The sequence below is a fragment of the Equus asinus genome, chromosome 20, assembly GCF_041296235.1.
Source record: "Equus asinus isolate D_3611 breed Donkey chromosome 20, EquAss-T2T_v2, whole genome shotgun sequence".
NCBI lineage: Eukaryota > Metazoa > Chordata > Mammalia > Perissodactyla > Equidae > Equus > Equus asinus.
The window spans coordinates 15,389,700-15,417,542 of NC_091809.1; the positions used below are offsets into that span (position 1 = coordinate 15,389,700).

General features: G+C 55.8%; 2 protein-coding genes across 5 annotated transcripts in view; one reads left to right on the top strand and one right to left on the bottom strand.

Annotated features, from left to right (window-relative positions):
* Positions 1–11,512, bottom strand: part of SAFB2 (scaffold attachment factor B2) — a 30,307-nt gene extending 18,795 nt beyond the window's left edge. For 2 of the 3 annotated variants that reach the window (XR_011496111.1, XM_014843129.3), the window contains exons 1-9: positions 11,208–11,512; positions 10,191–10,278; positions 5,848–5,912; positions 5,573–5,767; positions 3,905–3,967; positions 3,168–3,195; positions 1,770–2,280; positions 1,302–1,351; positions 662–762 (exon numbers count right to left, since the gene is read on the bottom strand). Coding sequence is in view for 2 of the 3 variants with exons in the window: in XM_014843129.3 (XP_014698615.2) it covers positions 662–762; positions 1,302–1,351; positions 1,770–2,280; positions 3,168–3,195; positions 3,905–3,967; positions 5,573–5,767; positions 5,848–5,912; positions 10,191–10,278; positions 11,208–11,393 (1,287 nt within the window). In the remaining variant the exon portion in view is untranslated. The remainder of the gene's footprint in view (positions 1–661; positions 763–1,301; positions 1,352–1,769; positions 2,281–3,167; positions 3,196–3,904; positions 3,968–5,572; positions 5,768–5,847; positions 5,913–10,190; positions 10,279–11,207) is intronic. The other variant, XM_070491779.1, reaches the window with a different exon arrangement.
* Positions 11,513–11,655: 143 nt separating this feature from the next.
* Positions 11,656–27,843, top strand: part of SAFB (scaffold attachment factor B) — a 31,179-nt gene continuing 14,991 nt past the window's right edge. The window contains exons 1-5 of one of the 2 annotated variants that reach the window (XM_044753144.2): positions 11,656–12,041; positions 14,207–14,291; positions 23,277–23,341; positions 23,421–23,627; positions 26,277–26,339. In XM_044753144.2, coding sequence (XP_044609079.1) covers positions 11,853–12,041; positions 14,207–14,291; positions 23,277–23,341; positions 23,421–23,627; positions 26,277–26,339 — 609 coding nt within the window. In that variant the 5' untranslated portion in view covers positions 11,656–11,852. The remainder of the gene's footprint in view (positions 12,042–14,206; positions 14,292–23,276; positions 23,342–23,420; positions 23,628–26,276; positions 26,340–27,843) is intronic. The other variant, XM_070491778.1, reaches the window with a different exon arrangement.

A 27,843-nucleotide genomic window follows, 5' to 3' on the forward strand; every position in this document is an offset into this window, starting at 1 on the left:
GACTTCTTGACACCCAGCAGTAATTGCCCACGCCCTGCTGGAGGGCCACTCCGCACGGCTCCCAGAGGGCCAGGGCAGTCCCTCGGGCTGAGAACAAGACACTTTCATTATCCAACTCCAAGACAGGAGAATCGCTTTCAAGTGTCCTTCGAATTCCTCGGAAGGCTTCTGAATTCTGTGATTTTCCTCCTGCCCCTGTGAGCAGTATAGTACTTCATTTACTTTTAAACCACTACTATGTGCCACTTCTCAACCCACACAAGATGTCAGAAGAGATGAAAGTGGACTCTTCCTCATGGTTAAGGAAAAGGGCACGCCCGCTCCCAGTTCTGCGTAGGGCAGAAGGCAGCAGCCTCCTTAAGAGCAGTCAGGAGCACGAGAACGTTACACGGTAGCTCTTTGTACCCACTTTTGGAGCGGTGTTCCTCTGTGCCACAAGGAGCTACCTGCTCCCCGTCACCCACTCTTGCCCAAGGAACAAGGCACACCACCCAGGACTGGGCGGGGGGCTCCCCCTGGGGTTTTTTATTGTAGTGGTTGTTTTTCAAGACCAGAAATGAGAACCAATACAATTCAACAAAGCCAGAACTCAGTTTCTGAGCTCCTGCGTTGACTTTTTAACGCCAATGCGAGGCTGGGAGGCAACGCACGGAGAGCATACCTTGCCGTACTTGCTGAAGAGGTTCTTCAGATCGGTGGCCCGAGTCGTGGAAGACAGCCCGCTGACCCACAGGTTCTTCCCCGAAGCGCTGCCGGCCCGCCCTGGAGCAGGAGGGACACGGTCACGCCCCGCCGCGGGCTCTAACAGGGAGCATGGCCGTCCTGGGACGGGAGCCCTCTCTTCAACCTAACTACGTCCGCTTTCAGCCCTCCCGACTCAAGAATTTAAATGCTGCCAACGCACAGGACGGGACACAGAAAGTCTGCATCCTGGGAACTGAGTGTCCTTACGGTAGGGATAACCGTGCCCGTGTCAGCAACAGCGGGAATGCCTCTCCACACCCAGTGCTCAAGCAGGACAGCAGTGGCTGCGACCCTGGTCACATTATTATTCCACGGGCAGAAAGACTCCTGTCCTGCGATACGGTTCTCACTACCCCATAAATGATAACCACGCTAAAGACACAGAAGACACGAGCTCACCAACGTTTAACGCTCGTCTCTCGAGGTGCCCACTGGCTGGTTAATTCCAGGAATCCACAATAAAGCAAACTACTGGGTCCAGACTGTGCACGCCTGCAGGCCCCCCTCCCCAGATAACGGCTCCGAAGGTGGCTCCCACCGCGTGAGTTAAACCATACCTTTTTCATCCTTAATGATTGGCTTTATATCTTTTTCTTCCTTAAAAGAGCTAGAGACAAAACTTAATGTTACTCATACAGGAAAAACACGAAAGAGAACTAAATTAAAAGTATGATATGTGCTAAAACTGAATACCTACCAGAAAATTAGTCTGAAATAAAACTTTACCAGACACCTTTGCAAGCTTCTAGTGGGAATCTGACCCCCAAATACAACGTCAGATTCTTAAAAGTCAATTCGATTTAGCTGAAGGGAGCGCTTAATTTAAGAACACAACCATAGTAGGTTGAGAAAAAGAAACGGAATCGAATCGCCCATTAAAAATACACAGAGAAATCAGACATTCTTTAGCAGTAAACTAGTGTCATCAGTCTGGCTGGCCAATGGCAGGACAACAGCTTATGCGTGTCATTAAACGACCCATGAAAAGGAGATAGCGTCTGGTCTAAAACTGAGAAAAAACAAACCTCATTTTCTGATCAGCGCCCTCACTGGCTGAGGACTCTTTAGGAGCCGGAGGGACTTCATTACAAGCTTCAAAAGCAAGCTTCGGCCCGTCTTCGTGGCTATCCCCGGGCTCGGGGCTCGAGGCTTCCGGGGGCGCTTCCGCGGCCTCCTCGCTACAGGCTCCCGCGGGCTCGCAGGCTCCCCTGCTCTGCTCCGCTCGCTGCTCTAGCCCTACAGGCTCGCAGTCCGTCCGCGCGCCAGCGCCCGGCTCCTCCGCCGGCTCCCTTTTCACTACCGCTAACAGGCTGTCTGCCTGGCTCGCCTGAGCCTGGCCCGGGGACTCGCCGGCCACATCTAAAGCACCCTCCTCCGGGTGGCCGCTGCCAAAAAGGTCCTCTTCCTCCGCAAGCTTTCTGTCTGGCCCCACGCTACTTGTATCCTGGGCAAATGGCTGCTCCAGCTCGGGACCTTCTTCTTTTACTGGCTCAGATTTACAAGTTTCCCCCAAAATGTCGAGTATTTTCTCATTTTCTACGGATTTAACAGGAATAGAATGGCACAAGGTTTAATTACCAGGGAAATAAAGCAATCACAAATGCGGCACGGGCACGGCGGCCACACTAACACGAAGAGAAGAGCTAGCTACACAGAGATTGGAAAACCCGCGGGGACACACACTCACACCGGGTACACTACCTGCGCTGCCACCACCGCTAGGCAAGCCTCTACGCTACAGGGAAGAGAAGAGAAAATGCCCCACAGATTTAAACACCCACAACCATTCGGCTGCTTCCCGAACGTCTTCGTGTGTCTGTTCAAGTCTGGGGCTTCTGACTTCTTTTTCCAATGTCCGAGGCGGCGAAGCGAATGCCATCACCGTTCACTGACAGCTCAATTTCCAAATTTCTTCGCGTTTCTTTTAACAGAACAGTCCAACATGAAAACCAGACTCTCTTCCGACGGCGGGAGATACGCGCAGTCCAGGAGGGGAGGACACGTTGGAAATTCTCATGGAGAAACGGTTTCCTCTTCTGGGATCCACCCCTTCTGGGGTCCCGAGCGCCCTGACACCGCTTTATCCTGCCTCAACTGCACTAACGGAAAGGCCGGCAGCAAGATATCACAAGATCTGTTTCATGTGTGGAAACACATGGAAGAATCGCTTAAATGCCACGCTACGTGGTCAGAGGGAGGAAATCACGACTGCCCCTCACCAAACACAGCGGCCTCTAGGCCAGCACGGCACTGCCACAGATCTGGTGATACGAGTGGGTTTCCAATCTCTGATCCTCGAACGATCTGGATTGCCCACCATTAAAGTAATTTACGAGACCGTAACACAGCTTAAGAGAGAGACAGCTCGGAAAAACAGCAGCGAGACCTTTCAAACCACAATGGCGTGTTTGTCTTATCAGTACCTGGCTCCGACAGGGGCTCTTCAACGTCCTGTGGAGAGAGAGAAAGAGAGAGAAAGGCCACCAGGCCTTACAAACGGGGCAGGCACACTTCCCCGGGAGACACAGCTTTCAAGCAAGCAGCGGCAACACCGAGCCCGTCCGAGCCCCCAGGGTCCGGCCAGCCCACCCCAAGTGCCAGCTGACCTAACGGCCTCTGCAGCTGGCGGACTCCAAGTCAAGGCAGAGACCACGCGAGGGCCGCCGCTTTCTAAGTTGCACTAGACCGAAAAATGTATTCCTCCCAACGTAACCCAGTATTTCTAAGCGGACCCTGTGACAAAGGCATCTCTACCTTGTTAAGCCCTCCCCCAACTCCCCACTGTCCCCAAGACGAGAAGCTGAGCCCAGACTCTGGTCGTCAGGCCCACTCGTATCCTCCACCCCCCCAGTGAGCCACTCTCCCTTCTGCCCCTCACGGGGCGAACTCCTGACCAACACGAGACCTCAATCCACAGAGGACGCCTCCAGGAAGCCTTCCAAAAGCTTGCGTGGCCCAACTCTCCCCTTCTAGTTCCGTTCCCATTGGTTGCGAGCCCGCCCCCATGGACTGCAGACCCTGAGAGTGACAGTTCGCCTTCAGCCCTCACCCCCAGCCCCGGGGGCAGCGTCCATGCTTCCTGAGCCATTTGCACACACGCTGTGGACAATGTACCACTGCCCTCAAGTTTCCAGTGGCGCAGAACCACACGGTAACCTACCGGAGGGACTTTGAAGTCCATTGGTGAAGCATCCAGAGTGTTCTCGAAGCCGTCGCCATCCACCTGGAAGAGGACATGAAGATGGCTTCGTGGAGACAGCGCCGCACACGCCGCGGCCTCCCCCGCCCCGTGCAGGCAGCCTGCATGTCTGTTCCCCTCCCAGGCCCACCGTCCTCTGCGAGCCCACTGCTGGGTGCTGTCGTCTACCAGCTGCCTCCCTGCCAGCCCGCTCCGGGCCTGGCGACACCAGCGGCTCTGACAGCGGCTCGCAGAGGCAGCACTGTCGGGAGTGTCTGAGTGAACCCATGAACTCATCTCCCAGGCGGCTTTGTCAGCATCCCCCGCCCGCCTCAGCATCCCCAAAGCAGAGCTCAAGATGGAAATGATAAACTTCACACTCCTCTCATCTCACTTGTGGCCAGACTTTTAAGATAAGAATAAGTGGCCATTTCTGGAGTGTTTTGTTTAAAACAAATACTTGATTGTCATTTCTTTTCGCTGTTTACTATGTATTAAAAAAACTCCTATGTTGGGGCTGGCCCCGTGGCCGAGTGGTTAAGTTCGCGCGCTCCGCAGCAGGCGGCCCAGTGTTTCATCAGTTCGAATCCTGGGCGCGGACATGGCACTGCTCATCAGACCACGGTGAGGCAGCGTCCCACATGCCACAACTAGAAGAACCCACAACGAAGAATACACAACTATGTACCGGGGGGCTTTGGGGAGAAAAAGGAAAAAATAAAATCTTTAAAAAAAAAAAAAAAAAAAACTCCTATGTTAAAGGTTACTAAATTCGACCATCTCTTATTTCTTCAAGTGAAATATAAAAAAGACCCCTTCCCCGATATTTTTCTGTTTTTCCCTTTTCTAGGTTTGAACCTCAAAACCTGGGTGCTTCCACTAACCGAGAAGTTTGAAAGCAAGCCCACCCTCCGGGAACGATCAACACTTGCACACAGGACCACGCTGAGGGGGGAGGACAGACGAGTTGCTCAATGCTACCCCAGGCTGAAGGGCAGCAACATTTGGAGCGTGTGACTTTTGACCCCTAATGTTCAAAGTTCAGTCCTAGGAGAGCAGTTCTTTCCAGTCTAAAGCGATAAGGCCTTAAGTAAATAAATAAAACCACTGAACCAAAGCAGCTGGGCACGCCGAGTCCTTAAGAGCTGTCAGCCAGCTCTCGCAGGGCCGCCCCGCAGAGCTCTGCGCCACAGCACGAGAAGCGGCGCTGGGAACTGAGTTACAGACAGCGCTTGGCCACAAGGACACGTAAAAACATCCAAGGACTATCTGGATGATGAAACTATGAACTTTTTTGTTTTATCTTTCTACAGTTCTCTTTTAATTTACTTTAAAAGGGAAATACTTTCACTGTGTTGGCCTTGCATTTTCAACTTTTGGCTAGAAAGTGTCTCCCATCCCACTGCAAACGTCTCCTCCAACACTGCAGAGATCACGGTCATCCACTTGTTAACATCCGACCTGGGTGGCATCTAAGCGGCTCTAATTTACCCACAAGGTTCAGACATGGACTTGGGCAATCGCGGTGATGGGTGGCTGCGCCGTGTGCTGTCAACCAGGCACCAGCGTGCCCGCACTTGTGTCACAGCACACAAGCCCCGGGGGCCTCAGGGCTGCCGGCACATTCCGCCAGGTCCCCGAGTTACCTACAGCGTGCCCCGTGCGCTGAGCCGGGAGCTCCCGCAGCTGCGCAGCCACGTATCCTTTGCTGTCGCAAAGGGACTCGAGAATGCCGTCGGCCCCCAAGCCCGCGGTGCTGCTGCTCTCGGCGTCGGCTTCCCCGAGCACGCTAACATCCACCATGTCCATGTCCGGCAAGCCCTCCAGCCCGGCTTCCGTGTCCTCCTGAAAGGGGAGGAGAGGTACTGACGACGGGGACGAGGACGCGGGCCTCCAGCCGCCACCGCCACGGGGATGCCACGTACCTGCCCGTCTCTGGAATCTTCTTCCAGGCCGTTGTCTTCCGTGCCCTCTTCCTCCGTCTTCTGTCCTAATCACAGAACAGCTGTTCAGTCACAGCACTCAGGTCCTGCCCTCAGAGGGAGTCTATGCGGGGCGACAGATTTCAACCTGGGGAGAGCACGTGACACGCAAACAGAGAGTGGCCGCTCCTCTACCACGTGTGGCTCCATCCCACCTGGGCCACGAAACCTACGCTACGGAATCTATGCCATGGAAAGCCTTTTGACTTTGAAAAACACCTAAGAGCTCCAGGAGATTTCAAAACGACGCCGAACCAAGGCAAACACCCCAACAGAAAAACAAGAAGACAAACACAGCCCGTCTCCAACCAACAGAAACTTCAGAGCGCCCTGTCCGTCTAGCAACCAAGGAACCACGGCCACAACCACGGGCGGGGGCACTGACGGGCGGCTCCCCTGCATCGCGCCTGCTGTCAGTCTTCGGCCCGGGGCCGTGTTTTGCAAGGTGAAAGGGCAAAGGCCACCACGGAGCCCGTGGTCATCCCGGGTGCTGTGAAGGCACAAGAACCGTTCCAAGTTACTGCTCGGGCTCCCACGGGGCTGGAGGGCAGGGGCGCAGAAACGTCTAGACTCAGGAGGCGAGTGCTAACTCTGGGCTGCAAAGCATCGACAGCCTTAAAAACCTGCGTCCCCGGTGTGCCAGGAACGCTCTCTGAGCACAGGCCCTACGATGTCTGACGAGGAACTCGAAACACAGGTGTTCCTTTGGCTCTAGAAAGTGCGCATGGCCAACCGTCCAAAGGAATGACCCAGGGCACGTTCTGTTCCCACGGGGACACCAGTGGTTCTCGACGGGCCAGTGGGTGTAATCTGTCAATGACTGGAGACGCTTTTGGCGCCACAACTGGGGGAGTCTGCTGGCGTCTGGGGCACAGCGACCAGGGACACTGCTCAACGCACCGTAAGGCACCGACAGCACCTGCCATGACACCCAGCTCAAACTGTCCATGGTGCCGAGGCTGGGAAACCCATGGTAGAGCAGAGGATGGATTGCAACTTAAACAACAGTAGGCTTTTAAAGAATATTTAACGATATGTGGAAACACCCACAAAGCAAAAGAAATAATAATAAAAAAATAAAAAAACCCAAAACCACGTAATCTACTTTTACTAAAAAACATGAGTGTGTCTGTATACTCACAAGTGTGAAGATGCGTTTGTGAGAAAGACAGACGCGGCTCGGGCAGTCGCCAACAGGGCTTAAAACACTGAGTTACGATAAGATGAGAAAGTTTTACTTTCACATGTGTACTTTCCTTGAAATTTTTAAAAACAAGGAAATGAAACATAAGAAACTTCCATCCCTGATAAAGACGCGACCCGCAGCGTCCACAGCTCTAGCATCTCCTTCCCCGTTCTGATCAAGAATCACTCAGGGGACATCGCTGCACCACGTGTCGGGCCCCGCGCTCTCCATGTCTACGATTTAACTCTCCCTGCGACGCCAGCAGGTTTGTCGCCACACCTGACGCAGGAGAATCGGATCCAGCTCCAAAGCTGGGACTCAGAAACCTCAGCTGTGCCACCTCCCGTGCTGTCTACACCCGGCACGTCCTTGGGAAATACGCGGTCTAAGAACGTTTGTTAATTGCACCCCATTTCCAGGCCTCGAACAGTCGCCTGCGGGGCCCGCCCAGGACGGAAGGAGAGATGCAGAGGAGACGGCTGCCCCCGCAGCACGGGACCCCAGGGCCTGGTCTCAGTGACGACTGATGACAAGCAGGGGGCGGAGGGGGCCACAGAGACCGGAAAACCACATTTTAATCCCACGCAAACCTAACTCAAACTTTAACCTTTCAACACACATCCACGAGTCCTCAGCCCTCTGCCTGTCTAGCTGAGTCGGGGAGCGACTATCCTCTTCACAACGAGGAAGCTTTTCTCGGCAAGTTTAGTGGCTTTTTACAATGGAAAGCAACAGTCGCTCGTGAATTTCCAGTGAGTACGGCACGGACCCTGGGGAACGGCTGGTTAATTCCCCCCCATCACTCCTACGTTACCTCGAGGACCTGGCATCAACCAGGACACGGTGAGGGTCCAGCACTGTCGCTAACCAGGAGCCCAGACACCTCCCAAACACGCCAGCTCAACGCGGGAGACCTGCGGGACCTGCCACCGCCCCTTCCCCTGGCTTCGGTGACTCCTCCCAACAGGCGAGAGAAGGACCAGCGAGCATCCTCCTGCTCGCGGTCAGAGCCGTACAGGCACAGACGCTCTCTATGCCAGTGGAAGAGACTGTCCCCAAACCTCTCCGGACAGAAGGCCAACTCCGGGCAGCTCCGATGGGACCTCAGACACAGACACGGGGGTCTGAGGCTGCGTCTGCCTAAGGACGCGAAGATTCCCTGACAGGAGCCGAGCTCACTGTGACCCGTAAGCCTCAAACCTCCACGGTTTGCAGTGAGCAGCGACACTACAAACTCGCAGGCTGATCCCCAGTCACCCCGCGGCTGCTGGAACGCAGGCCTCCAGCCACGGCGGACCCCACGGCCTCGCACAGGGAGGCGCCGTGCGTGCCGGCTGCAGGCCCGCCTCTCTCCGTCCGCAGCCTGCGGGACACTCAGCGTTTGTCGCTGAAACACGGGCCATTGCAAAAACAGCAAAACACACCAACGTTTTCCAACTAAACTCCAAAGTAAATCCTTTACGTAATCTAAGCAAAAATAACCTTCCAAAACGCATGCACATGTTCCAACCCCTGAGACGGGTTATGGAAAAGCTGTGCTTGGAAACGCTGTTCAAAAAGGAAGCTGAAATTGGGGCTGGCCCCGTGGCCGAGTGGTTAAGTTTGCGCGCTCCGCTGCAGGCGGCCCAGTGTTTCGTTAGTTCGAATCCTGGGCGCGGACATGGCACTGCTCATCAGACCACGCTGAGGCAGCGTCCCACATGCCACAACTAGAAGAACCCACAATGAAGAATACACAACTATGTACCGGGGGGCTTTGGGGAGAAAAAGGAAAAAATAAAATCTTTAAAAAAAAAAAAAAAAAAAAAAGGAAGCTGAAATTGTGGAAAATGTCACAAAGCACCGTCTCTGTGCCTTTCTGAGCCGCCGTCCTCCGCTGCCCGGATCTGAGGCTCCTTCAGACGAAAGGGACACGGACCAGGTCCGTGCGCCATCTCTCCAGGACACAAGCCCCTGGCGCAGGAGTTTCGAACTACGCTGTCCTTAATGTTGCAAAACCTAACGTCAAGGAGGGCAGCAAAGGTTCAAAGTGTTACGGAATGAAGCGCTTCCAAGAATGCCTGATATCAGCCGTGAAGAGGAGCGAGGCCCCGACACAGCCGCACGTGGACGGCCCTGCACATGCGATGCTCAGGGAGAGAAGCAGACACAGAAGGACACACAGCGTGTGCCCCATGGACGGGAAACGTCCAGAACAGGGAAACCGCTAGAAACACAAAGTCAATTAGACATCACCAGCGTCTATGGGGAGGGACGGCCAACGGGCATAGGGGCTTCTTTCTGGGTGAAAACGTTCTAGAATTAGACAGTGGTGACAGCCTGCTGAGTATACTAAAAAGTGCTGCGGTATCCACCTTAAACAGGTGCATCTCACAGCGTGTGACCTACATCTCGATTTTTAAAAAGAACCCCACTAGGAAAACAGAGGCTGGGTGCAAATACTCCCGACAGTCTATTTTGGACCCTAAGGAAGCTGGGATCTATTCGGTCTCTGGTGGGTGTCATTTTCCTCGGTTCCAGACCTATTTTTTGAAGCAGGAAGGAAGCCCAGCAGGTGCCTCTGGCTGCTCGGCCCAGCTGTGGCAGCCTTCAGAGTGTGCATTACACTAGATCTTTTTTAATCCCAATGACACCGACTGTTTTTAATTTTTTTTTTCTCTTTTTTTTGCTGAGGAAGACTGGCCCTGAGCTAACATCTGTGCTCGTCTCCCTCTATTCCATATGTGAGATGCTGCCACAGCATGGCCTGCTCAGAGGTGTGTAGGTCTGCACCCAGGATCCGAATCCCTGAACCCCGGGCCGCTGAAGCGGTGCACGCAAGCTTAACCATGATGCCACCAGACCAGCCCCGCCGAGAGTAGTTTCTAATAAATATTTTCATTTTGCTCGACACCCACACGTCTCTGTAGTCCTGCCGTGAACGCCTGACGCAGCAACGTGTCAGGTGCTGAAAAGCAAAGCTGACTGTCAGACGGGGATGACAACGGGCGCCAAGCAGGTTCTCCCGGCCCGGTGGGGGGGGGGTTTTGGGGGGAAGAGCCCCCCAAATCGGTTTTCTACTCAGCACTGAGGCCGAGCAGCGCCAGGCGCGAGCGGGTACCTTTGACGCCTCTCTTGGCCAGTTTCTTGCTCGTGGCTTCCAAGGCGACAGCGATTTCCTCGGGATCCTGCCCTTCCTCCTTCACGGCCTGGAGGGGGAGGACAAGTTGGTGACATGGCTCAGGGCTGCCGGGCACACACCGTTCCCCGCAAGGGACAACCCCCAGCAGACAAGGGCAAGCCTCGCTTGCACAGAGCGGCCCGGGCCGCACGCCCCAGGCACCGCACGTCCCCTCTGTGCCCCACCCCCAGGAGACCAAGCGGGGGCAGCTCGGGATCTGGAGACGGGGTCAATGCCAGCCCCCGGCCTCCGACCCGCCCAACCTCTCGCTTTAAGTCAACGATGGAACAGACAAACTGGCGGCACCGGATGGGGCACGGGCACAGGGCTGAGCGGTGGTCCACAGATCACCCCCGGGGATGGAAGACCACCCAACAGTCTTGTGCGTGCCCGGGTCCTCGCCAGTGACCTCCCAAGATCCCCCCCTTTAAGGAGCTCTGCTCTCGCAAGACGACAACCCCATGCCACCCACTATGTATGAAGCTCTAGGAAGCTGCGCATCCGCACACCCAGAACGGGGAGACACAGAGAGGCAGGGAGATGGAGCAACACTTTAGAGGAGGGTGGCCAGGCAGGTAACATCTCCGCTCTAGACCCAGAATGACAACGAGGCGCCAGCCAGGAAAAGAGCAAGGGAGGAGACAGGCAGTGCAAAGGTCCTGGGGCAGGAACAGGCACGGCCCCCTTTCTGCAAGACCTCAACGGTTCTCCAAGCGGGGAAACGAAGGCGCGGGGAGGGGAAGGCACACGTCCAAGGTGACAGAGCCCCCGGAGCTAACAAGACGGGCTTTCGGGGGCCCTTGAGACGAGCGACGGGAAGGAGGGCGGGAAGCGAGGCACAGAGAGGGGCGGTGACGGGCCAAGGTCACCCAGCCGGGTCCCCTGGCCCCTGACAGCTCGGGCCGCGGTGACAGGCCGCGCGGGGGCGTGCCGGCCCCGGGCCCCGCGCCGCCTCACCCTCTTGAGCCGCTCCATCAGGACGCTCTTGTTGCCGCCCGTGTCCAGGTTCCGCTTCTTGAGCTCCGCCCGCAGGTCGATCACCCGCAGCTCGCTCAGCCGCCGCGTCCCGGCCTCCGAGGCGCCCAGCCCGACGGCGGCAGCGCCCGCACCCAAGTCGCCGGACCCGGCCAGAGTCTCCGCCATCCCGGGCCGCCCGCCTCCACCACCCCCTCCCCACCCCGCCGGCGGCCGGAGCGGCTCTGACCACAAAATGGCGCCGCCTAAGAGGAAAACGCACTCGCTTCCTCCCGCCCCGCTTTCCGGCCGCGCATGCGCGCCGCCCCGACCGGCGTTCATGGCTGCGAGCGCGCCCCCCGCCGCCACGCGCAGGCGCCGTCCCTGCAGCACGCATGCGTCCCGGGCGGCGGCGGCGGGAGGCCGGCGACACGCAACGCGCTTGCGCACATCCCCGCAGCGCGCTCACCGCGCAGGTGCAGACGCGCCCTGGAGCGTCGGCCCCGCGCCGGGTGCGCCTGCGCAGAAGCGAGGCGCGCCGGGGCGGCTGGAGCGGTTCCCTCGCAGGCGGCGCCATTTTGTGCTGGGAGCGGAGCGAAAACCGGGCCGGTTCTGTGTGAAACGGGCAGCGGAGCCAGGGTCCCTGGAATGGCGGAGACTCTGTCAGGCCTCGGCGACTCGGGGGCGGCAGGCGCGGCGGCGCTGAGCTCCGCCTCGTCGGAGACCGGGACGCGGCGGCTCAGCGACCTGCGGGTGATCGATCTGCGGGCGGAGCTGAGGAAACGGAACCTGGACTCGAGCGGCAACAAGAGCGTCCTGATGGAGCGGCTCCGAAAGGTGGCGCCAGGCCCGGGGGCGGGGGCGGCGCGGGGCGCGGGGAGGTGGCAGGGGCCTCGGGGACCCCCAACCCCGGCCCGGTGTGCGGCCTGCGCCCGGCCCGGCTCCGCCCAGGCCCCGGCGGGAGCGCCGAGCGCGGCCGGGCCCGGGTTCGAATCCCGGCGGGGAGGGGACTCGGCCAAGGTCACGCGGCCGGGGGCGGGGGCTCCCCGGGGAGGAAGGATGCTCCTGGGCCGGTGGGGGCCGACGGGCCTTGGGGGGGGAGGCCGTTTGCGGAATAAACGTATTTAGGGGGTCTTTGAAGGGGAAAAGGAGGGTCTGGGGGGCTGCCAGCGCCGGCGCGGGGAGATGCTGTTTGCAGGAGCGGCCGGGGATGTGAGTGACAGGCGGGGGGACAGGAGGACAGCTGCGCGGGCCCCCCCCCCCCCGGAAAGGCGGGCTGGCCGTGGGCGGGGAGCACGTGGAGCCCTCTCGGAGCGTGTTTCTGGGGTCGGAAGCCGCGCAGGATGGGGCTTTGGGGTCGGGAGGAAGCAAGATGGCAGGACGCGGTGCTGCGCCGCGCCGGGCGCCCGGGGCCCGTCCCTGTTGGCGCTGCGATCGCTGTCACCGCCCGCCACCGTTTGTCCCCTGCAGAACGTGGGCTCTGACGCCCGGCTCGCGGTTCTGGGCGATGCGGCGTGGAAAGCGGCGGTGGGGGGGGGGGGGATGTGCACGTCGCATCCCCCGCCGTGTACTTGTTCCCGGCGGCTCTGCTGGGGACCCTCCGCCGCCGCCGGTGCCCGCACCCCCTGCGGGCGGGGAGGTGTCCCCTCCCGGCCGCCCATCAGCCGGGAACCGGGGTTTCGGTTGCTCGGGGTTGCGGCGGGGAGGAAGTAGGGATTGCTTCCTGTTTCCCGCGGGGGGAGGGGAGGTGGGCCCGTGTGTGTCGCCGTGGGTCCCGGCTTGCCGGACGCGGACGGGCAGGCGCGCACGGCCAGTCCCGCACCTGCCCGGGCCCGGGAGCAGGGGGCCGGCGCGTCCGCGAAGCCGGATGGCGCTTTATCCCTTCCCCCAGGCGGGCCCGAGCCTGCAGGCCGAGAGGATGGCTTCGGGCCTTCCCGTGCGGCTGTGGCTCGGGTGTGATCTCAGGGGTCTTCGTCCCTCGTCTCTTCGGGGACAAAGCCGTCCCTCCTTCCTTCTCCCTCCTTTCGGTGGTTCGGGGATGTGCTCACAACACACGCTCCCCGCCTGGCGGGCCTGCAGTGGCCGATGTCTCTGCCCCCGCCGTGCAGCGTGGTCCCTTCGCGGCTGCTTTCCCAGGGAGGGAAGGCGGAGGGCAGTTTGCGAGGCCTGCGAGGAGGACTCAGCCCGCGTGCCTCGGGGACGGCCCTGGACCCCCGGGGACGCGCTGCACCCAGAGAAGGCCGCTCCTCTCCGGGGCAGCTCTTGTCTTCTCCGGATGCTATTCCAGAATCTTCTGTCCCTAGGAAGAGAGAGAGGGGCCTTCCGGTTGTGCTCCCCTTGCCCCCGGGGCGCAGCTCCAGTCCCCGCTCCGGGCTCTGGCTTCAGAGAGGAGGGAGGGTTTTCTTTGCTCCTGGCACAGATTGGGGTGGAGCCCCCAGCCCCGTTCTAAATTTAGATTGCCGAGCTGGGAAACGCCGGGAACCGAGGCTTCTGGAACTGCCTGCGCGAGGGGAGGGTCACCTGTAGGGCTGGACGCGCAGCCTGGCCCCGGGGTGTCGTCTCCCGGCCGGTGCTGATCGCCTGGTGCCTGGGTGCTGCCGGGCGTCCGAGCGGGGGTGGGGCTGCTCCGTGAATGACAGGCTGGGGGCGGGGCTTGCCAGAGACCCTCCTGGTTCCTTGTCCCCGAGGGGGTCCCCTAGCGGTGGAGAGCAGGACGTTGGCAGCGGGTCGCAGATGCGTGTGTTAGGACGTGTCGCCTCGTGTCCAGGCCCCGCGGGAGCGGCCCCGCGGTGGGCGGCGGTGTTCTCAGCCGGTGCCGGGGCGGGCAGGGGGCCCACGGAGGGGTCACGGGGAGGGGGCGGCCTTTCGGGCGGCGTGGGTGGCGGGTCATCCTGCGCCGGGCTGGTGGGTGTGCGGAGCGCCTGCCCGCAGCCCTGGAGGGAGGGGGGAGCGGGCGGAGGCGGGCTCTGCTGACGCTGCCCCCCGCTGTCCCCCCGCTGCAGGCCATCGAAGACGAAGGCGGCAACCCCGACGAGATCGAGATCACCTCCGAGGGGAGCAAGAAGGCAGCGAAGCGGTCCAGCAAAGGTACGGCTGCGGCGCCTGTGGGCCGGGGCCTGGCCGGCGCCTCCTCTCGCGCCCCTCCCGAGTTCTGCGCCCACGGGACTTGGGGTTCAGGCGGGAAGGACAGCTGGCAACCCCGTTTCCTCTGGGCCCCTCAGCGGCCCTGCGCCCAGACCCTGCTGTGGAGCGCGTCAGGCCCACGGCGTCGGAAGACAGCTGCCCTTGCCAGCACCTGGCGGGACATGGGGGTCACTTGTACAGATGGTGCTTCCAAACCACCTGACACCTCAGGGCCCGGTCCACGCGGCCTTGGTGGCCCTCGCCCCCTGCCCCGTCTTCCCTCCTGCTCCATCTTCCCTCCTGCTCCTCCTGTTCCCGCTCTGCTTCACCGTGCGCTCCAGTCGGGCCCGAGGCACGCCCGCTCTGGCCCCGGCCTCGCCCTGAGTGCTCTGCGGCCCCCTCCGTCCTCTGCGTCCAGGCCTCGTCCCTCCAGAGCCTGTCTCTGATCCGCTAGCAGCCACAGGCTCTCCTTGGGTCTTCTGCCTGGCGTGGCCTCGTTCCCTGCCTCGGTTTAGTGCTTTGTCACGTGCCTGGGGTCAGAACCAGGTTGCTGAGGGTGCAGGCTGTGTCATTCTCGTCTGTCTTCGCCCTCAGTGTTTCCTCAATAATTTAAGTCAGTAACATTCAGTACTGTTTTAAGAAAGAATCAGCTACAAGTGGGCATTGGACTATTCTGCAAGTTTCCTTGGTAAGTGGAGGCGTTGCTCAGGCCGCAGAGTGACCTATTCGTGTGACTGGGCCGGTGGTGAAGGACTGGGACTGACCCGTCTCCGGCAGGCCAGGCCCCTGTGTCCACCCCGCTGTGCGGGGTCGGCTCCGGGAGGACAGCAGTGGCCTCACCCTGCTCACCATGAGTGGAGTCGGTTCGGGGTCCGCGGTTCATGGCGCATTTTTGGGTTTGCCCAGCAAGTGTCTTCACCAAGACAGGGAGTCTGGAAAATCGACAGAGAAAGACACTCATGGCGGGGAGAAATAGACCCCGTGGGTCTCCCTTTTGTTTTCAGTTTGGTTTTAACTTTAAAAAGCAATGCTTGTGCTAAGGTTTTTAAAAGTACAAATTTGCAGTAGGTAGAGCGGGAAGTTCCTGTGCAGTCGGCAGGCAGCCCGGTATTAGTTTCGGCGTGCTTCCCCGGACTTCTGCGTGTGCGCAGTCGAAAAATGTGCCCATGAAGATGTCCGCACACCTGTGTGTCTGAGTTTTTCTTCCATTTAAAAAAAATTGGTCCTACCATACAAAATATTCTGTAATTTGGTTTTTTCATTTAGCGTGTTAGAGACATCTCTCTGTCTTTCCCTAGGGCTACGAGTAGATAAAAACACTCCATGATTTAACAGCCTAGGAGGAGTCCTTCGTATGAGTACACTGCGATTTTGCTCGTCTGTCTCCTTATTACTAGATTATTCAGGTTTTTTCCAGTTTTCACTCGGCATTTCCAATTTTTGGTGCTGCCATGAACCAGAAATAACTCTAGTTAAAGGAGTATATGTTTTTTGATAACTTAGGTGAGAATTGTGGGGTCAAAGGGTATGTGCGTTTTATTTTAAAAGTGGGGCAATGCTGGTGACTGTCTCTGCCAGCAGTGGGGGCTGCCTCTTTCTTTAACTCTCGCTTGACTCTGAGCGTTTTTAAACGTTGCCTCTTCTGTAGAAGGAAAGTTCCCCTGAATTTATCTGCTTTTCTCCACGGTAAAGCTTTCGTTTGCATTTCTTCACAGATTGGACAGCTTCTGAAAATCGGCCATCTATATTTTCTCAATCCCCTTTTCATACCCCTTGCCCATTTTTCTGCTGGGTGGTTTGTCTTGCTGACTTTTGAGGGCTCTCTGTGTGCAATGTCACAGTTGTGCCGAGTCCCGCGTGACTTACCTTGTTTGTGGTGGTTTTGTCATTAGTTTTGATCTTTCATACAGGCGGTGCTGTCAACCTGTAGTGTGTGGTTTATGGATTTTATGTTACGTTTTGAAAGGCTCTTTGCTTGAAGATTATGAGAAGTATCCTGCATTGTGTGGTAACTCTGAAGGTGTTATGTTTGCGTGTGGCTGTAACTCATTTGGAATGGTTTTGCGCGTGGTGTGAGGTCGGTGGAGACGGGGGGGCGTGGAGCATCTCAGCAAGATCCCTGGTGCCCTTTCCCAGTTTCACTCTCCCCGCCCCTCGCCAGAAAAACGAAAGTGATGACTTTCGCCATCGTTTGGTTTTGCTTGTTCTAGAACTTCGTGTGAAATGAAACCGTTCAGTACTGACTGGTGTGTGTGTTTCCTTAGGCTTGGTGTAATTAGCCTGTTCTGCAGCTTTACAGCGTGTTTGACCCCTGATAGGGCGAGTCTGCAAGTCCGCTGAATTGTTTCCAACGGCTTTACTAGATTTTGTCCAGATTTTAACTGAAAATAGGGATCTTCCGACCTGTTGATGAGCAAAGTCAGAACGGTTTGAAGTCGGCATACTGGCTGTTTCCATCAGAAGGCTGGAAAGTATGTCTCAGATAGTCCCAGCGCTGTCTTGTTTTCGTGACGTTGCTGTTTTTGAAGAGTCCAGACTGCTTATTCTGAAGGCTGTTTTTCACTTTGGGTTTTATTGTGTTTTTTGTTTTTCTCATGATTAGCTTCAAATTATATGCTTTTGTCAGTAATACCACGAGAGGGGTTCGTCTGCTCGGCATCCGCTGTAGGGCACATGCTGTGCCTTTGCGTAACTGACTCAGAGTGGTGCTGGTCAGGTTTCTCCACTGGAAAGTTCTTCTCGCACCGTCTGTAATTGTATCTATGGGGAAGAGACTGTGAGACTGACATAAATATCCTGTTCCTCCTCCACTGGTTTCAGCATCCACGGATTCTTGTCCGGTGGTGACTTTCTAGATGTTGTCATTCCCCCATGTTGATGAGTTGGTTTTCTACCCTAGGAGGTAGCTTGACCTTCCCCCATTTATCTGCGTGAATTTAGAGATTCTTATTTTATTCAGTGGGTGATAAGCCTTTATGATAGTGATTTGTTGTGATGTTCAGGTTATCCCAGTGAGAGCCCTCCATGCTGGCTCCCGTCTCTTTCTGACATGTCCATGTCATTCTCTGAGTACTTCCTTCCTTTCTGGTGCAAGGATGACTTCCAATCTCTCCTACTTCCCCCCGCCCCCAAATCAGCCATTTCTTCCAGGCGCCCTTGTTCCGTTTCGCGGAGAGCAGCACTCTCTGCTACTGGGATGGCAACTCCTCCTAGGCCAGTGCTCGCTTCATGAGGTCTCTGGGGCAGAATATGCCTCGGGAAATTAAACACTGGTAAAGCAGTCAGAAATAGGCCAGTGACAGCTGAAGAAATGTGAAAAGATAAAGGCTTGGCGGATATGAACAGTACACCTGCTAACCTCGCTAGTTAAAATTGTTTATCAGGGGCCGGCCCCGTGGCCGAGTGGTTAAGTTCGCGCGCTCCGCTGCTGCGGCCCAGGGTTTGGATCCTGGGCGCGGACATGGCACCGCTCGTCAGGCCATGTTGAGGCGGCGTCCCACATCCCACAACTAGAAGGACTGGCAACTAAGATATATAACTATGTACTGTAGCAACAGTTGTTAGCCCAGATGCCAATCTTTAAAAAAAAAGAAAAAAAAATTGTTTATCACTTGATTCTCTTGGATTTTTGAGGTGGCAGGGACATTCTCTGCAAGTCAGAGACCTAAGCAAAATGTCGCCAGATGGACGTAAAAAATATATATGTGGTATTCTTAAATAGTAAATTAAAAGAAAATATTCAAGGCTGATTTTGAGAAAGATTTCCTAGGTGTGATGGCTTCATATCAGAAAGTTATCAGTTCCCCCCAAAGTAATCTAAAAAGAAACTTGTTCTAAAGTTAGTTAAAAAAGGAAATGGCCAAGAATAGCTGGAATTTTGGAAAACCAGTGATGTCGGCTTGCTCTAATTTTAAGGGTAGGATATTGGAAACAGCGGAACGTTTGAGGATTTGTTCGTTTTTAAAGGTACCACTAAAGATTTTTCAGTAAACCATGTTGGAACCGTTGGCTGTCTATCTGATGTAGGAAAAGGCTCTATTTTCATGGCCTTCCATGCAAAACAGAAATTCTGCTAGGAGAGTACTTTTAAAATAGAGTGATGGGGCCAGCCCCTTGGCCGAGTGGTTAAGTTTGCGCGCTCTGCTGCAGGCGGCCCAGTGTTTCATTGGTTCGGATCCTGGGTGCGGACATGGCACCGCTCATCGAACCACGCTGAGGCAGCGTCCCACATGCCACCACTAAAAGGACCCAGAACGAAGAATATACAATTATGTACTGGGGGCTTTGGGGAGAAAAAAGAAAAAAAATTTTAAAAAAACCTTTAAAAAAAAACTAAAATAAAAGAGTGATAAGGAAAACCTAAATGAGACTAAACTGAGAACTATAAAGAAAAAGAAATTTAGCTACATGGAAGGTGTAAACCTTCTAAGAAGACACTATAAGACGCATAGCAAACCGGGGGAAAATACTACAGCGTGTGAGTGTCCAGGAAGCAGTAAGCGTTCCTACAGATCAATACGGAAAATAGACAGTCCAGGTGACAAAGAGCGGGGACTATGAACAGGCAGTTCACAGATAAAAGAAAAACTAAACATGACCTGTGTGCAAGAAAGATTCCCTCGCTAATAATTAAGGAAAGCAAATAAAAATGAGATGGCATTTTTGCCTGTGACACCGGTGAGAATTTGCGTAGCTTAGTACCCCACGTGGCACGGATGTGAGGGGGTGGGCGGTTGTGGAGATGGTGAGTGTGTCCAGCCTCGGGGGTCACTCAACTAGGGATGTCCATCGTGTGCGATGAGGAGGAGGCAGCCCCGCGTGTGCTCATGCGCTGTGTAACGACGTCTCGATCCGTGGTGGACCACGTGTGCGCCGGGGTCCCATCACATTGTATGGCCCAGGTGCGTGGTAGGCTGTGTCACCTAGGTGTGTAAGCACACTCGACAGTTGCACAACGAAACTGCCTGGCACGCTTCTCAGAACACATTTCCATCACTAGGCAGCATGTGACTGGAGAGTGCAGGCAAGTCCCAGCCTGTGATTGGGGAACAGCGGCACGTCGCAGCAGGTGCACACGCTGTGTCCCCGTTACACAGCAGGTTTCTTCCCGTTTGTGGAATGTATGTATGTAAATGCCTGAGGAAACCTTTGGAAGGACCACCCGGCTCATAGCAATGCCTACCTCTCACAGGTACTGTGGGAAGAAGGGAGACAGGCTTTTTTTACGTGTTTATGAGGGTGAAGCCATTCGCGAAATAAAACTTAGAGTGAAATGAGTTTGACTCTTTTAGAAAGTGTATTTGGACAATTTTGTGAATCATTTGTGTAGTGATCAAATTTAACAAAGTAATGACCTACCCACGCGTGGGCCGCCGGGGAGAAGCAGAAGCGGGGAGGTGGCCTGAGACAGAGGGCTGAGGCGGAGGCTTCGCGGGGAGGAGACAGGCTTGCAGCAGCAGGAGCAAGCGCTGCCCGGGGTCGGGGGCTGCTGCCGAGGCTGGCGATGCTCTGGGAGGCCGGCTGTGCCGGTGCCTGCTCCTGGTGCTGGAGCCGACAGCGCTTCAGTGTGTGCCCGAGAGGGAGTGGGAGTTCTCGTTCACGTCCTTTCTCATCTCTGGAGGGTAGGGTGTCTCTCCCCAGTAGGAATGGTTGGTTAGCATCCCGGCCGGGGCTGTGCTTTCTGTATTGAAGGCCAGATGTTCTTAAGACCCCATGTTTTCTTGACGTGTCCGGTCGTTTCTTGCCTGGAGGGTCCGCCCCGAAGAGCTTTGGGCTGCACTGTGTCTGTGCTGCTGCTCGGGAGAGAAGTGGGCTGGAAGGTGGGCCCCTGGCTCTGCTGGCTGGGCTCTGGGCCTTTCTTGTGAGGGGGGATTCCATGTGAGGGCTGGCAGCTTGTGGTAACCTCCTGAGGTCTTCCCCAGTAGCTGGAACAGCATGGGACCGAAACCAGCGCGCACATTTGGAGGGCTAGCAGCTTCAGCGAGTATGATCTATGTGGGGGATTCTGCTGCTGCGTCTCCCTGGCGTGTTTACAGAGCGCGCTGGGTCGACTCGCAGAGGGTTTGGAAGCCCAAAGCACGTTTTGCCGTAGGAATGTCATGCTCTGGCAGTGGGTTTCCCGGCCCACAGCACGGCGATTTGCACACAGTGCACGGAATTCTAGTGTTGGCGTGACGATGCCCTGTTTTCCTCAGTCAGACGTTCCTGAAAACCCGAATGAAACGAGAATGTGGAAAAGTCTCGCAACGCGCGGTGTAAGGAAATTCGTACTCTGAGAGGGGGTGTTTTAAAGCCTCAGTTGTGGTGTAAGTTAGATTTGGGATTTTTGGTTTTTGCTTTTTTTGTTCTGAATGTTACACATTTCATAAAGTTAGAGACTAAATCATTCAACAAGGGAAATTAACGTCTGGCTCCCTTACGTAACCAGAAGCAGCACTTAGTGGCCTTGAGGAACTGGCTGCACGTGGGCAGACGCCTGCGGTGCTCGCGAGTGCGTGGCTGGTCAGCGGGCGCTGCCTGTGTCCCGGTGAGCCGAGCGCCACCATGTGCTTGGGAGCCGTGGCCGCTGTGGCCCTGGCAGCAGCTGCAAGGCGCATCCTGACGGCACCACGCTCTGCTTGAGGCCTGCCCGCCACGCGGTCCTGCTCTGGCTCGCGCGTGCTCACACTCCTCACGCTGGAAGGAGGCGAGCCTGCTCTCGAGACCCCACGTTTCATTTCTGCCGTGCCTCTTCTCCATTTTACTTTTAGCTTTGTCATCCTTGTTATCATTATTTACATTTTTCTGTATTTTACTCATGTTAGCGTTAGTATAAAAAATAAGGCTGGTCGGTGACCCATATACACTGCTCTCGGGATGAAAGTGCCAGCAGGCCTGCCCCCTGAGCTGTCGGCTCCAGAACAGGTCGTGACTGTTAGAAAATAACAACGGTGAGGACAGTTCAGAGGGTGGGTGAGGGGAGTTAAGGGAAGTGGTTTCCTCATTTTTCAAAGCGCAGAGTCAGTTACCTAAAAGGTGAAATTTGAGCCTAAAAATGTGTCCAGCCTCTTAATGTTCATTTTTTCTTACCCTTAAATTACTGACCTCAGGTGAAGAAACACCTGAAGTTAAGCCACTCCTTCCAGGTCGCTTTGGTTTCCTTTTCGAGTTAATCTCGATACTTCATATTTTTTAAAATGTTATAATGCCACGTAATTAAAACTGGAACAAGAATAACTGACGAGTGGGAGAGAATGGAGAGGTTAACTAGTCCCAGGCGGACGTGAGACTGTCACGGTGAGTGAGACCCACATTCAGATCGTGCGCAGAAAAGCTTAGTAGCTGGCGTTGGGAAAGCAGTTTCCCAGCGGGACAGCCGTTTGGAAGAGTCTCAGCACAACGCTGAAAAGAGGTGAATGTTAAAACCAAAAGAGAATGAAGTACAGGTGGAAACGTGTGTGGTCTTAGCGTGGAGAAGGGCATTTAAACGTGAAGGCAAAGAAAAAGAAAACATCGTTTACACAGAAAAACCAACTCATGGTTTTGGCTACATGAAAGTGAAATTTACCCAAAACCCGTAAGTAAAATTAAGAGATTGGCGAAGAACTGGGAGAAAATACGCATGGTGTCTATGACACGCAAATAAAAAACGAGGAGAAATGGAACAGAAGTTTTTAAATAGAGAAAAGATATAAATGAGAAATTTTTACAAAGCTACAAATGATCAACAACCAAAAATTGAGCCTAAGCAGCAATCAGATAAATTTCTGCTGAAACAAGTAGTCCTTTTTGCCTAGCACATTGGCAGAGGCGAAGAAAAATAGCTTATTCTAACAGAGATTCAGAAAGGTTGGCACTTTCCTTCACTTTTGGTGGAACTGTGTGAATGGGAACAGCCTTGCTCTGGGGCATCTTGATAATATGTGGGGGCTTTTTTTCTTTTTAATCAAAGTCTTAAAAATGTATGTACTTTTGGGGCCAGCCGGGTGGCGCGGCAGTTAAGTTTGCACATTCTGCTTCAGGGGCCCGGGGTTCACCAGTTCAGATCCCCGGGGTGGGCCTATGCACCACTTGGCAGGCCGTGCTGTGGCAGCGTCCTACATAGAGGGTAGAGGAAGATGGGCACGGATGTGAGCTCAGGGCCAGTCTTCCTCAGAAGAAAGAGAGGATTGGTGCCAGATGTTAGCTCAGGGCTAATCTTTCTCAAAGAAGCATACGTACTCTTTGTCTTGGGGAATCTATTTCTAGAAATGTGTCCTAAAATGATAATTGCCTGTGTGCAAAGAATTACCAAGATGTTCCTCTTTATAAGCATTTCCTTCCATTTCCAGCCGTAGTCAGATCGCTGTTTTAGTATCTCCAGATAGTGCTGTTAATAGAGATGTCTGTGTACAGTGTGTGAAGTGGGAAGACCATGGGGTGAGAGCACAGTGCCGTTTCTGTAAGCATCGAATGTGTGTATATGCAGCAAAATATGGGAAGGTATATAGATGTAAATATATCATAACACGGGGGCTGACTCTAGGTGGTGGTTATAAATGGCTTTTATTTTCTCTTTGCTCATTTGTGTTTTGCCTTGTGTGATTGTTTCTGTGGGGAGACTTGCTCCACGTGCCTTACCTGGCAGGCAGCGCGTCTGTGTGAGAGTCTTCTCCCACAGCCGGAGCCACGTGGCGCACAGGCCAGGCCTGGAAACGCTTCCCCTCTCCCTCGGCCTTGCTGCGGCCTCCCTTGCAGCGCCCGTACTTGCACGGCCGGGTGGAAAGGACAGAACCCCTGCTGCTTGGGGCGGGAGGGCCGGCTTTGTCCACAGTGGCCTTAGCGTTCCTGGAGTGCAGTGGCCCTGAATTGGGGGTGCCGTGGGTGTGGTAGGTGTCCCCTTCAGTGGTGCTTGGGGCCTGTACAGGTCACAGTTACCGCTTCTGGAAACGCCTATCCTTGTTCTCATGCCGGAAACGATTGTCTCTTCAGGGCGTAAACCAGAGGAAGAGGGTGTGGAGGACAACGGGCTGGAGGAAAATTCTGGGGACGGCCAGGTACGTGCAGCCTCAGCGAGCGCGCGTGGCGGGTGGGCCGCTGGCAGGCCGGTGATGGTTGCGTTTCGTTGTGCGGCAGGAGGATGTTGAAACGAGCTTGGAGAACTTGCAGGACATCGACATGATGGACATCAGCGTGCTGGACGAGGCAGAGATCGATAACGGCAGCGTTGCCGACTGCGTGGAGGACGACGAGGCCGACACCCTCCCGGAGTCCCTGGCCGACGGCCGAGAGCCGGGCGAGGGGGAGATGAAGGAGCTGCCCGAGCCGCTGCCGGAGCCCGCTGTAGGTAACTCGGCCGCGCCCTGTGGCGGCGGTTCCTCACGCAGTGGGTGACAGGCAATGCGGGAATAGTGCCAGGCGGTGGGCTGATGGCTGAATGTTTGCGTGCGGTTCAGACAATGCTGAGAACACGCTTTGCTTCGTTGGAACGGGGTGGCTCGTGCTGCCCTCTGCGCGATGCAGCAGTGGACATTTCGGGGGCGCTGGTCAAGCCCTTCGTGTCCCAGGAGGTTGGGCTGAGCTGCTAGGGCTGGAATGCCTTGGAAGGACCAAGACACACAGAGATTGAGGTTGGTCTTTTCCTGGTCAGAGCCGATCGGGACCCTCCCAGCAGACAGCCTCCGGCCCTAAGCTTTGACGTCGTTTCAGATGGTACTGCAGTCAGAAAGGGTATTGTTTATCGACCCGTTTGCCAGGCGTCGGGCAGCACGTCTGTGATGCTTTTAACAGCAGTGTGACAGCTCGGTGCTGTTGTGCCCATTCTCCAGTTGAGGACGCTGGGCAGGAAAGAGGTGAAGAAAGATCTGCAGGCAGCACACAGCTCGGAAGACAGTGAGAATTGAGAGCAGGCTGATCGAGGCCATGGACTTAACCGTGCCATCCATTCGTTAGATGATCTCATTTCTGTGCGGCTGCGCGTTTGTCAGGGAGACAGGCGAGGCAGTGAGGGGGCTGCCCCGTGGCCGAGGGGTTAAGTTCACGCTCCGCTTCTGCGGCCCAGGGTTTCACCGGTTCGGATCCCGGGCGTGGACATGGCACCGCTCATCAGGCCGTATTGAGGCGGCATCCCACATGCCGCAAGCAGTAGGACCACAGCTACAACATACAGCTGTGTACTGGGGGGCTTTGGGGAGAAGAAGGGGGAAAAATTGGTAACAGATGTTAGTGCAGATGCCAATCTTTAAAAAAAAAAAGGAAGGAAGACTAGTTAGTGAAGATGAGCGGCGTGCGGCGTCGCTGTCGGATCCTGGGTGCTGGGAGGCGCCTGTCCTCATGGAGGCCCTGTTTGCCCAGCTGGGCCGCACAGTGTTCTTGCGTTTTCTCTGGGAACTGACGCTCAGGATCCTCAGAGGGAGCAGGTCGTCATCTTTGAGTGAGCGGGGCTGGTTTTGAGAAGTAGCTGAGAGTCGTTTTGACACAGATCGGGTATGTGATGGTTTAGGTTTCGATGAGTTATTCATTGGCTTCCTGAAAAGTTGCACCAGAACACGGGAGCTGTGACTGGAAGTACACCCCCTTCCTTAGCTGCTGGTTTCTCTTCAAGGCTTTTTCCCCTTCTGATTAGAAAAGTAATACAGATGGTAGTAAAAGCCTGGAAACATCCTGAATATCTATCAATAATGGTTGAGTAACTATGACTTAGTAGGCATAATGTCAGTTAAGAGTTAAGAGCATTGACTAGAGGCCTGCCACTTAACTTGCTGTGTGACTTTGGGCACGTTACTTAACCTCTCTGGACCTCATTTGTAAAAATAGTAAGTTTGGGGAGGATTAAATAGATGAATATTCATCACTAGCTTAGAGCAAAAGTCATCGCCCTGGCCAAAGCTTTACCGGAACACAGCCACACGAATCTGACAGTTGTCTGCGGCTGACTTGTCGCCACAGCAGCAGAGTAGAATACCTGTGACAGACCTTCTGGCCTGCCCAGCCTGAAGGAGCCCGTCTCTGGCCCTCGATGGCAGTGGCTGGCTGACCCTGGCTCAGAGCGCTGCCTGGCGCATTGCAGGCCCTGCGGGGCTGTTGCTGCCATTACCGCGAGGCCTGCCGTTCCTGCCAGGAGTACGGTTACTGCTGCTGCGTAACCGTCCCGGAGAAGCGAGGAGACGCACAGGACCCGAACAGGCTCCGGGGCCGTGCACAGGGGAGGGAGGTGTCCTCGACACACGCGTGTGCGCCCTGAGCTTGCACGGAACGTGTGGAGTGCTCGATCGGGGAGGAAGGCGTGCTGGTCTCCTGTCAAGTGACGGCAGTAACGGCGCATGCTCGGCGTGCAGTATTTGAGAAACACACCCCCTCCGGAACAGTGTAGTAATGTTCGGGGCTTTGTGGCAAACGGTCACAGTTATTTTGGGTCATAAACGGTTTTCTGGACCTCTCAGAGTGGAAGCTCTGCACACCAGTGCCTCTTCCACCGCAGAGGGCGTGGATGGCTCGCCCCCACACTCAGGTTTGGAAGTCGATGGCGCCGGGAGGAGGGTTCTCAGAGACGCCAGTCCGGTCTGGGCGGCGGCCCGCTCAGGGGCAGCGGTAGCATCCGGGCTGTGGGCAGGGATGGCGGCCACAAAGATTGGAGAACCCCTCCGCAGCCTGACTCTGGCCACTGGGTCCCAAGGAGTGGTCCCCACGCCGTGCTCGGTCTGCTTGGCCCGGCTGTGGGGCGCCCGCTTGTGGTCTGTCTCCTGCTCGGCGGAGACGTTTTTCGTGGTTGCCTTGCCTCCTGAAACCCACGCTGCTGCCGTTCTCGCGGGTGCCCTGCTCTGTCTGCAGGTGCGCCTTGACGTACAGCGTGCCCCTCGCTCAGCATGCAATCGCACTGTTTGGAATGTTGTCATAAGTGAATTTTCATGGCTGTTCCTTGTCACCGTATGCAAGTACCGTCACGTTCCCTTCCTGTTGCCATGGTAACACTGTTCTCCACTTATTTTGCAGGTAGAGGACAAGGAAACTGTTAACAATTTAGATACTTCATCGTCTGACTTCACTATATTGCAGGTAAATTGTTGTGTCTCAATCATGTTAGAGTCCAGGGGTAGACTGCGTATCTGGAAACCGCTTCTGACATTGTGCGGCCCCCCCACCTGGAAGCCGCTGCCAGGTTGGTTTACTCCGCGGCCCTGTTGAGAGGGATCTTCCTGTCCACTCCGCCAGGTGGAGCGCGCCTGTGGCGTCTCGGCCTCCCCGGGCGCCGCAGCTCAGCTGCAGCCGCAAGCAGGGCGGCGGGGAGCACCTCTCGTCAGTTCTGGGTGGCATCCTCTGCAGAAGGGCGATTAGATGGGACAGTGGGGGCGGGGCGCCCCTACCCAGACAGCTGGATGGGGCAGAGACGAGGGTGCAGGGCGGGGGCCCAGCGCAGTGACAGAACGGCTGGGGCCTCTCGGGGGTTCTGGCCTGGCCTTGGAAGTTCTTCCCGCAGAGGGTGCAGAGGTTTCTTTTGATGACTGTCTCGTCTTGGCTGTTCCGTTGCCATGGGTGGATGTTAACTCTTAGTGGGATGTGGACTAACGCTCAGGTACGAGCTGCCCAAATGTGGGTCTTGAGTTCCCTTTGAAGGTTTCTGCCGGCCTCCTTAGGTGTGAGCTGTTGGAATAAACCAGCCTGGGTGGCTGTCTCATCTTCCTCGGAAAGTGTTGTGAGGAGATGGGAATACAGTCAGCTTAGGCCAGTCTCGCTTTGTTTTCAGTAACGTCACCTGTGTTGCTTAGTTAGCAGGCCCCGTGCAGGCAGGATTTCCTGTGGCTCCTGCCGGGCAGGGACACGGTTGATTACCGGCAAGCCAGAGCCCCAACCTCGAGCAGCCTGCAAACGTTAGGAGAGCTTGCCGGAGCTCAGCTCACCGTGAGGGCTGATGTCTCTTTCCCCCGTGAGGTGACACAAGGCCATTCCCGACTCAGAAGGGAGAGCAGGAGCCGAGGCTTGGCATTTTCTCGAATGTCTTTCTAGGTCAAAGACTCCACGTTGACATAGAAAATACATAACCATTCCTGGAGACAAATAGGAATATATTGGTTTCTCTCTGGAGAAAGTTAAGCAGAGAATTGTTCTGCCTGCAATGATCCTTTCCTTTAGTCAGAGAATCTTAATTCTCAGCTCGTATGTCACATGAAAAAATTGATTACAAATGAAAGTATAGGGAAAGTGAGCAGTTTCCGAGGGTTTCCCACAGCGGCAGGTCCGTGCCCAGTGGCAGGCCAGGCTGCTCCCGTCCGTTTATGGGTGTATGTTAAGCAGCTGTGGTGCGAGGTGTGGCTACAGAGATGGATGAGAAGAAAGGATGGCCTCCACCCTCACAGGGCTCGTCTTCCCCACGCACGCGGTGCCGGGAGAGGCCTGGACCGATGCGGGCTCCCAGTCACACAGCCTTTGCTCACATCTTAGCTCTGCTGTGTGTCCTCGAGCAAGTCAGTCAGCCACCCTGTGCCAGTCTCCTAACCTGCGAAAAGAAGGGTGACACTAATAGCACTAACTTGCTAGGGCTGTGTGATTAATATATTTATAC